Source organism: Topomyia yanbarensis, chromosome 3, assembly GCF_030247195.1.
Source record: "Topomyia yanbarensis strain Yona2022 chromosome 3, ASM3024719v1, whole genome shotgun sequence".
Taxonomy (NCBI): domain Eukaryota; kingdom Metazoa; phylum Arthropoda; class Insecta; order Diptera; family Culicidae; genus Topomyia; species Topomyia yanbarensis.
In genome coordinates, this window is record NC_080672.1 from 385,915,215 (window position 1) to 385,927,781 (window position 12,567).

At 39.8% G+C, this 12,567-nt stretch overlaps 1 protein-coding gene across 1 annotated transcript; it reads right to left on the reverse strand.

The window, feature by feature from the left end:
• Nucleotides 1–1,272: 1,272 nt before the first annotated feature.
• Nucleotides 1,273–12,145, reverse strand: LOC131688283 (PR domain zinc finger protein 13). The gene is made up of 3 exons (XM_058972473.1): nt 12,087–12,145; nt 11,647–12,026; nt 1,273–1,985 (listed from the first exon to the last, which is right to left on the reverse strand). The coding sequence occupies exons 1-3, from the start codon at nt 12,143–12,145 to the stop codon at nt 1,273–1,275; spliced, it is 1,152 nt and encodes a 383-aa protein (XP_058828456.1).
• Between the last annotated feature and the right edge of the window lie 422 nt (nt 12,146–12,567).

Consider the following 12,567-nt stretch of genomic DNA (forward strand, 5'->3'; position numbering starts at 1 on the left):
TATTGAATTTCTAATGGATCCGACTTCCGGTTCCGGAATTACAGGGTGATGAGTACGATCGCGCAGAAAATGTCGATTTTAAGAAATTCTGCAATGAATGTATAATGGTGAAAATTTTTCCAAAATGTGACCACAACTGCTTCGATTTGTAGTACTAGGTCATTAACAGCCATTCAAAGTCTCTTTGGTCACATTGGCCACCATCATCGGTTCCGGAAGCCCCGGCGGAAGTATCCAAATTCAGACTAACAGTCACATCGGTTTCTCGGAGGTGGCTAGACCGAATCAACCAAACTTAGTCTCAAATGAAAGATGTTGCGTCCCCGTAAATGGCTATTAAATTTTATCCCCAACCGACTTCCGGTTCCGGAGTTACGGGTTGTGGCGTGCGATCACATAGCAAATTGTGATTCAAACCGATACCTCGATGGAAGCAAAAAAGGTAAAAATTTCGCTAAAATGTCTCTCAAATAACTTAACTTTGCAGTTCTAGGTCACCGACAGCCAAACAAACTTTCGTTGACTACATTGACCACCATAGACGGTTCCGGAAGTGCCCGGGAAAAGCGGCCATCTTTCATAACTAGCAAACTCATATCAGTTTCTCGGAAATGGTTGGGCCGATTTTCACAAACTTAGTCCCAAATGATAGCTATATTATCCCCACAGATGTCTGTAAAATTTCGCACGGACCGCTTGTATGGTTCCGGAAATATAGACTGAACGGTCCGGTCACACATGAAATTCCCATATAAGCCGGAACTCAAAATTTTTTTCAAAGGGGGGACCCCATGAAATTTCAGAAATCGAATTCGTATTTTTGATGCCAAACATCTTTAAAATGCATGAGTGTTTTTTATGATTTTATGTTATCTCGAAAATTTTTTTTTATAAAAATCGACTTTTTGGGACTTTGCCGATTTCGCACCTTTTTTCAGTTCAATATTACCGTGGCTGTTTTTTCTTTTTCAAAATTTTAGAACTCGAATAATGATTTATTTTCCTGTATATAGTTGTCATGTGATGTATAATAATAAAATGTAATATATGCATTTAAAAGTTTTTAATGAATATAAACAACGCACACATTCTCGTGATTCATGATTGAGAAAGGTACAATTGCACCGCTAGGTGGATTAAAATAGGTTTTTAAATAGTGTAAATCGTATATTTAGATAACAATAATCATCCCCTATAGCTAAAAATAGTATCTTTGGTAAATTTCACATCTGTTTTGTACTCTTATCTCGCCTAACCCTAATAAAAAACATTTCATGCCACTTCCTCTTCCTCCTCGGAAGTGGAGCTCTCGATCACCTGATTACTATTGTGCCTCGACTGCAGGTGTCGCTGCAGGTCCCTTCTCCGCGCTAACTTTTTCCCGCACAGATTACACTCGTACAAGGAACTATCGTGCTGTCGGTGTAGACGAATGTGTTTATTCAAATTGCTGGGATCACCGAACGGTCGGAAGCAGTACTGGCACTTGAGCGGTTTAAACCCGGTATGGGTTCGTATGTGAATCTTCAGTCCGTACTTACGGGAGTACAGCTTTCCGCAGTAGATACAGATATGACCCTGTTTCGAGGATCCCATGTTGCTAACGATGGTTTCCAGGTGGGCGGCCGTTACCATGGTGGATTCGTCGACCAACGGGAGATGGTGGTGATGATGATGATGATGATGAAGGCGGTGATGAAGGAGAGGCTGTTCCAAGGGTGGTGAACTGTTCAACGCTGGTAGCGGGTGAGGTGGAGAGAGTTCCACTTTCATTGCGTTGGAGCTTAGAACGGGTCGAAAGGCAGAGCTTCTCCACGGCTGGAAATTGCAATCTGGGTTGAAACTGAAACGAGCGATGCTGTGTAGTAGTCGCTGCCAGAGAACATTGGTCGATTGTTGGCCGCATGCGGTGGCTAGGTGAAGCTTGAGAGGATTCGGGTATTCGTAGGACTTTCGGCAAATGTGACAAACGTAGCAGTTCTGACCTGGAAGAGAAAATAAAAAAAATATTTTTTTAGTGTTCATCTAACTAACAGACTGATTGAGGAAATTGATAGAAGTTTAAATACTTAACAAAGTCATGGGTGCGTTTCGACTTCGTCTCATCAGAAACCGGCACTAACTTACTGTCGGGATAGATTAGCGTCGGATTGACGCTAAATCCCTAAAACGGAAACACACTTAGGGTTTCAATCGAACGACTGGTCAAACTTGTTTTGGTTTAGCAATTTAATGCGAAAGCATTAAATGCTATATTTCCCTCTAAAGAGAAAAAATTGGGTAAGCACCAAAATTTCCCCCCTGGGGTAAATTTTTTTGTACGTAAAGGGCACAAACCCTAACTTAACATTGTCATAGGTGCATTTCGACTTCGTCTCATCAGAAACTGACACTAACTTATTGTCGGAATAGATGAAGCCGGCGCTAATGAGAATGAACCATGTCAGTCGAAGGCCACAGTATAAACATCAACAACACCGCTAACCAGAGCTGTACAATTTCAGTTCAGTTGTATCAAAACATGTGAAATTGATAGGCGAACAAACTGAACCATCGCTCATTATACTGAACTTTCAGTTGAATGGTACGATGTTTGTCTGACATTGGTCTAACATCACATCGTGTGTGGTCATCTCAACATCCCTACTACTTTCAGGGTTGAAGGAAGTTTTTCATCGTCATCATCTGCTCATATCGATCATCCATCGTTTGCGAATCACCTTTCAGCTTCAATCCCCCCCTCCATGAAGGTTTTGAATTACTTTTTAAAATTTATTAATTTTCTGTTCAGGAAAAAAAAATATACTGCAAACCGTTTTGACAAATAAAATGTCATTTGAGCTCGGTCACTCTAGAAACAAGTCTATGAAGAAACCAAGGACGAAACTTTGCGAGGGTGGCTAGAGGGATGTATGTTATAAATCTTTATAACAGCTTTATAAATCGATAACATTAAATCCTACAAGTTCAATTTGTTCAACAAAATTCTTCATTACGAGCATTTCTAACTTTGTCGAAGACACCAACTTTCTACCCCGTCAGTATAAAAAGTTTTTTTTTAGTTTGATCGTACACACCTAGAAAAAATAGTGTAAATTTACGTCTCCTGACCCTGACATATACGAGCATCAAAAATGACTTAGTTTTACGTTTGATTTTAATTTTACATGACGTTTAATTTCGTAAATCATGTAATTTTACTCCACATACAGCGTTTGTTCTGAATGGTAGGAAGTGTAATTTTATGTTATTGCACATGTAAAGTATATGTTTCATGTAAAATTAAACGGAATACGGTAATGCTCCGTCATTTCGTAAATTACGGTTTGTTGAATTGTGTCATGTTTGCAATTACGTCAACGATAAAATTCAGATTTTTTTGGTGTGTAGTAAGCCATGCCTAATTTTGATTTTTATCAGTTTGTGGAGAATATTCTTACAAACAATTCGTCCAAAGATACCCTGTTTATATATTCGATGGTTTGATCTTGTAAGTAGCGGTTTGCCCACTACTCGGGTTCTGATTGCCCGGCGAACCCTTCTTTTCAGGGCGGCCTAGGTGCCTCTACAGAATTTCGGATTTTCGCAACAACAAAAAAGTAAATAAATAAATAAATTGCTTTTACCGTGTATTCTTCCTCAACACTTCACTGGTCGTTTCTAACGGTCCGCTGCTGCTGACGATGGCGGGAAGGCGGACGGTTGCTTCCGACCGACCGGGACTACAACGCCTGCGTTCTCCTGTGGTCGTTGGCTGCTCCGGCTGCGGTCCTTAACAATTAACCAGGGAGGTGAGCTTTGCTCCTTTGTCGGAAACTCCCTAGCGACGGTGGTGACAAATCACCGGACTCTTTGCTCGCCGCAAATAATCCCGGAAGACACCGCAGTGTTCTTCGCAGGGGGAGCCGTTATCCACCCTGCTTCGTCCTCCTTGGCTATTACTTGGGAAGGAGAGCGGTTAGCCGGGAAAGCGAAAACTCTTTCATAATTGGCTTCCACCGACGGCGATCTAGCACCACACACAATATGAGTGCCCAAACCACGGACCGACACTTTCCGACAGATATCTTCCGCCACACACGCGAACTTCCCATAATTGCTGTTGGGGCTGTTAACTGTCCTGGAACGGTTTATCGAAGACGTCTTGCATATACCGTGGTCTGTCACTAACTAAACTATCACCGCGATAGCCGTCTTTCACCCGACCAAAACAAAACTGACAAACCGCCGCGGTGCATAGCTGTCATCGCCCTTGCAGTATATCTAGCAACCAATTGAACAGCAAAAGGAGAACGGTGACCTAACTAATCCCTATGTTATTTATTTACAAAGATAAAACAAAAATTATTTAACCTAGCTGCACGAACAAAACCGATAACATACGCGAAAATGAACAAAATTTACATGAAAAAGTGAACGGTATCGAACAGTGGTGAGCATAATTTTACATGTCAACAAATACACTCTACGGAGTGTATACCCACAAATATGTATATTTCCACCCAGTACTAAATTGTTACCATGACGGGTTACAACCTCTAGTGAATTAAGTTCACGTTTTTGGGGCTTCCGACCACTATGCAACGGTGTCTTTTGATGACTCCTTCTCGATAACAAACATTTACCTAATTTGTTGAGCTGAGTCGTTTGGTTCACAAGACTAGGTCCAGGCCAGACCAAGAAGAGAATGGACCACAAGCAACCGTGGTGGAATACTGAAATTCGCCGCTTACGAAACACTACAAAAACATCGCAAACGATATTTCCGCCATAAATCCGACTCTAAGAAAATAACGCTTCGTCAAACCGAGCAGCAGTATGAATCTGCCAGAAACGACGCTTTTCGCGAGTACATGAATCGAGTGCAAAGTAGTCTCCATGACCATGACCAGCAACGTTTTGGTCCTTCGTGAATTGTAGAAAACGCTCTGGCAGTACTCCAACTGACGTTTTTCTTGGGAATAGCTCATCCTCCTCCCCAGCTGAGGCCGTGAATCTTTTCGCTGATTTCTTTCGTAATGTGTTCAACAGTGAGTTCATTGCCCCTTCGGAAGAGTATTTAGTAACGCTGCCATCGTACAACATAAATCTACCTCGCCTGGTTATTAGTGAGGCCGACGTCTTGAAAGCTCTAGCTGCCGTTGATACGTCAAAAGGATCTGGTCCGGATCGCCTATCGCCTCTGTTGCTAAAAAGTTGCGCCCAAGCGCTAACTCTTCCGGTGTACTTCATCTTCAATCGTTCGCTAAATGAAGGAATTTTTCCTGCCGCATAGAAAGAAGCAGCCATCGTTCATATTCATAAAGCTGGAAACATTTACAACGTCGTGAACTATAGAGGTATCTCACTACTAAACTGTCTTGCTAAAGTCCTCGAAAAATTAGTCTACAATATTATGTATGCAGCTGCGTCCCATTTAATCTAGGAATATCAGAATGGATTTGTCATGAAACGATCTACTACATCCAACCTAATGGCTTATACTTCTTTGTTGTTTCCTGTCATCGAGAATCGCCAGCAGGTGGATTCAATTTACATCGACTTTTCAAAGGCTTTTGACAAAGTACCTCACAACATCGCAATCCGGAAACTACAGCGACTTGGATTTCCGGCTTGGCTGACGAATTGGTTGCAGTCCTATCTCTCTGATCGGTCCGCATTTGTTTGGATAAATAACACGCGGTAACAAGCATGTTGAATGTACCCAGCGGCGTCTCGCAAGGCTGTCATCTAGGTACTCTCATTTTTACCTTGTTCATTAATGATCTCTGCAGTCAAGAAGACATCTGCATGGTACCAGAGTGGTGTATGCTTAACCGCATGGAAGTTAACGTTAACGTTGATAAGTTTTGGACGTTTGCAAACTCTATGCCGCTATGAATATCGCCTACAAGGACGAGTTAAAGAACGAGTCGATTCTATTTGTGACCTGGGAGTTCTCTTTGTAAGCTACGTTTTTCCGACCATATTACTGCAACAACCGCCAAAGCTTTTGGGATGCTAGGTTTTCTAAAACGGAACACTGTCGACTTCGACGATTTCTACGCACTAAAGTCTATATTAATATACTTACCGAATGCACAATTATTCGATATAATTGAATCAATGCAATAACATTTAATTTAAATTTAATTTCACTTGTTCACCGCGAGTGTAAACGCGACGATGGACAGGATTCATGCGGAGTGGCGAATATAAATGTCATCGCTGTTCACGGCGAACGTTCGCCTTCGAATAGCAGATTGCATTCTGACAAACTGTAAGCTGTCAGTTAAGCGTGACATCGTTGTTCGCTGTTGAAACTGTTCACGACGTCGTCCACCGTGAACAATGGAAGGTATTCAACACTTGTTCACGTTCATTTTCACTGAGAGTCTAAATAGTGCTTTATATCCACTATCATCATTTTTCAGTTTCCTTGTTTGATCAGTTCGGTTCACTATCATCGAAGACTACATATTAAGAAGACTGATATCTCTTTCCTTTCCCCATATAAACGAGAAGCGACAGAGGTTACAGCACCTCTATTGTCTGAAGGTAGGAAGCTTAATGTAAAAGTGTATATGTGTTTGTGCATCACTATAGGAAGTACCACCGAAATGGCGAAAATGACCGCAAGTGGCGTTGCTGTTACTGTCTCCAGATTCTGGACAGAGTTGACAGTCTTCTTGATATGCTGTCTTCGCTATCATTCAGTAAGTGTTGAATTGATATTGGTCTGAAAAGGCGATAGCCTAAAACGGGAGGATATCAGCTATCAACTGACTTCACTGAAATTGTTCAGTTCTGCCTTTACCTGTTGTGAATACACTAAATCACTGAGAACTGACATACAAGTATAGTTTTCAACTTGTGTAAGAAATAAAACTGTCGCTTTGAAATGACAACAGCAAGTCGCAACTTTCCACTGGCTGGCGCTTCGATCGGCCAGCAATAGCTATACGGGACTTGTGTACGAACTTTGATACAATGGCGGCTCACGCATGCGAATCTGTATGCGACGGTAATTTTCAACGTATTTTTTTTTATTTAAATGTTTACACAGGTTTTTCTGGAAAGTTTGTTCTAGCTTATATGTCTGTTCTCTGTTACTAAATGATAAACTAGTCCCTAGCTCTTTAATTTATATAAAGCTGTGGCAAAAAAGTGAGTAATTTTTTTAAACTGTTTTGTTTAAATTTTATTTGAAAAAGCGAAACACAGCTTGTTGGTAGCACTATCGAAGATAGAAAAAACAAGTTGAATTCAAAAAAAATATTCAAGGTTATCGGAGTTATGGCCCATCCCCCGAAGCGTATTTTTTTGAAAGAGGTTTGCGAACTACTCACCTTAAATCCAAAAATTTAAAACATTATTGTAGAAAAATGCATTGCGTTGTTCTTGAACGGATCGGTTTCCCAATATTTTTTTTCTTGAAAAAATAAAATTTTGACCAAAAAATAAAGTTTCATGGTGTTCAAACTTTTAAAGAAAAAGTTATTGCGAAGAATCGAAATTTTTTGGCGAAAAAGGAACCGTTCAAGTACATGAGAACAATTCAAAAAAAAAATGAAAGTCGGATGAATATTTTTACCATTTTTTTGTTAACCATTTTTGTTAACGACCTATTGAGTCAATTTGTCAACAGTTGTTACGGCATTTAATTAGCAAGGGACTGGAAGGTGAAGTATATTTTTCAATATTTAAAGCCATAGTACTCAAGGGAGAGCAAGGAGTTGAAGGGAGAAAGTTTAGAAAAGCGTGGATGGATCATATATGCAAGCTTAGAGCTCACCGGCGACTTAACTTTTTGTCTGCTACCGTAGGAGTCAGGGTCTTTTGGCATTAGAAATGCGAATCACCTGAGTCTACGGCATGTCCAGACAAGCGTAAAGTAACTTGTTACTTCATGCTGTCGGAACCGACTTGATGAATGGTTTTTGAGATATCATGGTCACTGTTACGTATTTCCCCTGATATCTGTCTATCATCAGTGAACAGCAAAGCTGGCATATTAAGGTTTGTTTAGTTGCATATTATGCTGATTTTCTGTTTTAAATCAGAGTTGCTCTAGGTTCGCTCGAAACTGTCATTGTTATATAGATTTTGTAAACATTAGAGCGAACATAGTGCACTTGAAGCTACAAACGAAATCAGCATTAGTTTTGCACCATAAGGGAGTGCTTTGTACTTTACCACTACTTATTGTCATGGTAATAGGTATAATATTATGGTAGATATTGAATACTCATTTTTTGCACATCTTCGGGTATAAGGCTAAAATGTCGAAAACCGTTTAAATTATAGGTAGGATGAATCAAGAGTATTTTTAGGCATTTTGAAGTATGTCAATGACGAACGAAAGTGCATAAAAATACATTCAATTGAGAAAAGGAAATTTACACCATGTCGTGACGCCATTTTGAAAACTATAGTATTCGTTTTGTAACCGACGAGTTCGTTTAGTTCCAGGATTAATTGTTTAAAACAAATGCGAAAATTTATCAAATCGGATATGTAATTAGGGACCATTCATAAATTACGTAACACAAAAATTACCCAAAATTGACTCCCCCGCCCCCCCATGTAACAAATTGTCACAAATTTCTTCATTCCCCCTCCCCTATTACGTAACAAATTCCTAGAAAATATTTTTTTTTCTTCGGTGAAAACATGTTACTTAACGATCTAGCTAACTCCCCCTTTCCCCTATGTCACAGCATGTATTGTACCCCCCCCCCCCTAAAAGCGTTACGTAATTTATGAATGGTCCCTTAACATAATTATTTCATAGTTGGAATTAAAACAAGATTAAAATAAAGCCACATTGTCTTGTTGTAGTCCTCGCAAATTAAATTGTGTGAAAGAAAGATAGCAAACGTCGTCTGCTTCGGAGAAGACTTCACATCCGCTGATTGTGTGCCATAGAGGAAGATATGTGTGCGGCAGGCGTTTATACAAACTGGAAAGTGCTCACCCAATACCGAGCAATCCGAAAATCCGCAATACATACTATCGGTCATAGTTCGGAACACCCGGAAGTGCAACTATGCATTTTTAATTTTATGGACGTAAAAACTATGCAATTAATTCTGCAGGTGAGAGTATAAATTACGCATTTAAAACTTTGTTTAGTGAGTTTGTTATGGTTACCTTGTACAGAACATTGCATGAATATGTATAACCTCACTTTTTTGGCAGTTGATCAGAACGTTTCTTGACAAGCGAATCTTTCATGCACAGGATTCCCAAAAAAACCAGAATGCTGGGCACCCTAAGGTAGGGTTACTAGCGATTAAAATTAAAGCATTAAATCATATCTTATTTCAATACCAGATTTCTTCAAAGAGACATATTGTAATGGCAATTGGAAAGATAACAGGACATTTGAAGGCTAGAAACAAAAAATGCATGGTGTTTTGGTTAATAGCATTTGCATAATGTAGCTGTAACCTGACAGAATTAATATGTGGCAAACTACCGTCACAGTTTCCGTGACGTTGTTTGAGGAGTGAAGAGTGCGATTGTCAAGAAGAAATGATGAGCTGGGGCGGGTTTGCGCCAATAATTTCAACGTTGTCTAGAAAAGCTGCTTATATCATTCTGTTTGGTTTCTTGATGCTGACATGAGATACAAGTCAAAGTGCGATTCATACTGCGATTCATTGATAATAGGTCTTGGGATATTGATGAAACAATGCTTATATAAACTTTGAACTGTAAACGATTTCCAATTCAAATTTTTGCCATTCTTAGCAACGCATTAAAGATTTACAAATAATCGAGTGTGCTTTTTTCGAATACAGGCGTTAGTATGGATTTAGCATCGTTAAAGAACCCATGTTGCTACCTTGAGGGACTCCAGATTGGATCGTAAACTGAGAGAAGATGCAAGAGCAAAGCTGCACATTTTGGACTCTGGCACACAAATAAGAACCCAGACATTTAACAAAATTCCGCGATGCTCCCAATCGTGACATTTTTTAATAACATTCGGTCGAATGCAACTGTTGAGTTCGTGTACACTGCATCACCCTAGTAACAATTGTGGTTTTATGATAGTTTTATAGCCACTGATAAAACTTAGATTGCACTTGTAGCGTGCTATAAAACTTCAATTGTTACTTGGGCAATTTATGCCTTTTCCTTCATCTGCGTGATGCAAGTTGATGTGAAATCTAGATTTGTGCTTATGGATCGTCCGGGCTTAAACACATACGAAAGGGCTTACGAATATTTCAAATATCTTGGATGCTTCAGATAGGCTAGATATGCCCCGATAGTTTCTAACATTCCCACGATCACCGCTCTTATTAACTGGGAATATGAACAACTGTTACCGAATCACAGGAAATTTACCTTGCTCAAACGATTTGTTAAAAATGTTGCACAGAGGTTTGGCTAAGGAAGCAATGCAGCGACTATAAACGACAACTGGAATGCCATCCTGTCCCGCTAAGTACGATTTTTTTAAACCTACTCGGTGACAGCGGTAATAGTCATGTCGGAAATGATTAAAATTACAAAAAAATAAAATGATTAAAATTACTAAAAATTAAAAAAAATAAAAATTTTACTTGAAAAATGGAACGAATTGCAATGGTTTCCAAATTTTGTAGATTTACGGATCTAGATTACTGCCAGTTATTGATGAGATAAAGTCAAAATGCAACTTACAAAGTTACAGGATTTTATTATTCACATAATGGTTTTAATAAAATAATTTTTAGGGAATATTATAGAAAAGTGTAACGTATTGGTTTGTTAGCCTAACCATATTTCGATTTCACTATGACCTCATCTGCAATAAAAATTGCTGTGCTTACTCCGTGATCTCTTGCTTGCATATGAACACAATTCGTTTTACACGATGCTTTATTTCTCCTCAGTGGAGTAAAATTTTATGTAAAAACTTTTTTTTCTCCATTAAGGAGAAAATTGTTTAACACCATCTTTGCGCATGAAGAACACAAACCTTATAACTAGATCAATGGTGGCATTTTCCTTTCGACTTCGTCTCATCATAACCCGACACTAACTCAGTGATGAGACTGAGCTAGCACCAGATTGACGCTAGCTACAAACGAAAACACTATTTGTAATTCTGAGCAAACCTCTGGTCCTGCGTGATGTCCTGCAAGAAAAGGAGTACTGATTGAGCTGACGTCAATCCGGCGCAAGCTTAGTCTTGTCACTAAGTTAGTGTCGGATTCTGATGAGACGCAGTCGAAACGCAAATTCGACAACTAATTTAATTAGGTCGTTTTATGTTTTTTGAATATGTCGTCTGTGTGGTATCATCGAAGAGTTTATCACACATCTATGTTCAATAGCTTTAAGCTAGTTATTTGACGTATTTGACAATTTCATTTCTAAAAGAATAGCTACTAATTTCACTTGTAGGTAAAGGGCTTCTTCGAACGAACAATACCATCCAAATAAACGATTTAGATGCTACAAATTTTTAGCCAAAAAACGGTTTTTGTAGAAGTAAATTAAAAGTAAAATTTATTTCACATGGGCTCCTTTGTTATGGTGCTGCTCAAAACCTTACTATTGCTTGAAAATGTGTTCTACATCTTTTCTACCATCGACTCTAATCATTTTACGAAATTTTCTTTTTCAAACACGAACACATTTGTAAAACACAAGCTACATTACACTTACGTTGAATATTAGCAGGTGTTAGAAAGGGTATCTGCATGTTTGCACTGACATCCTCGGAAAACCACATTCTGAGTTCCTCTTCCGCATCAACATCCGTCGTCAATCGGAGCCTTATAAGCTGATCGGGGGTCAATTCCAGCATGGCGTTATAACTCCTCACATCACTAGCCATCTTGATAGACCGAATCCAATTACAACTCTTCATCAAACTATCCGCTTCGTTCGGTGTGAGCAGGCCAGTTGAGCTGGATTTGCGGATGGTAATCCGTCGGCCGGCGGGTAGAGCAGTTTTCTGACAAATTTCTTCCGCGGAGTAAGCTTTTGAAACCGATTCCGCGGGGAGGTATCCTAAGGCACTCACAACACAAACATCACTCTCACTGTGTTGGGAAAAATTTAAACTTAGTTCTAAGTCACACTTTTGCGCAAACGGTACTAACTGGGATGTGAGACTACTTCTAGGAAGTAGAATCGGTGGGGAGGTTGTGGCAGGATACATCGCTTCGGAAAGATCCTTTCACTTGCCCGATCAATACGGTTCTGAGGTTCCTCCCGTAGGTTCAAGGATACTTTATAGCTTCTCCCTAATAGTCAACTTTTTGGCAAATAGGTCGAATCGAACCCTCCCTACACTATGACAAGGATTCCAGTTCGGTTGGTAGGGAGGCAGGGAGCGGTCGGCAGATTGTGTGCAAAGCGGTTCTAATTGATCCTGGCTGCTGTAACAAGTGCAAAAAATCTCACGACATTCCTCTGCCACCGCAGCCGTAGCTGATGAACGAGTGCCGAAAAAACACATAATAGTTTTTAAATGAATTGATAAAGATCAACATGAATCCCCTGTTCCAACCCCTCTGGATGATGCTGTGCTGTTTGAGTACATGCCCAGCACTTGCCGCCACCCTTCTGCGTTCACCGATC

Bases quoted from the DNA above. Each gene is read 5' to 3' on its own strand.
- LOC131688283 (XM_058972473.1), bottom strand. From the start codon at position 12,145: ATGTATCCTGCCACAACCTCCCCACCGATTCTACTTCCTAGAAGTAGT. The intron at 12,027-12,086 runs GTTAGTACCGTT...TTCCCAACACAG, and splicing joins AGAAGTAGTCTCACATCCCA to TGAGAGTGATGTTTGTGTTG. The intron at 1,986-11,646 runs GTAAGTGTAATG...TTTCTCTTCCAG, and splicing joins AACACCTGCTAATATTCAAC to GTCAGAACTGCTACGTTTGT.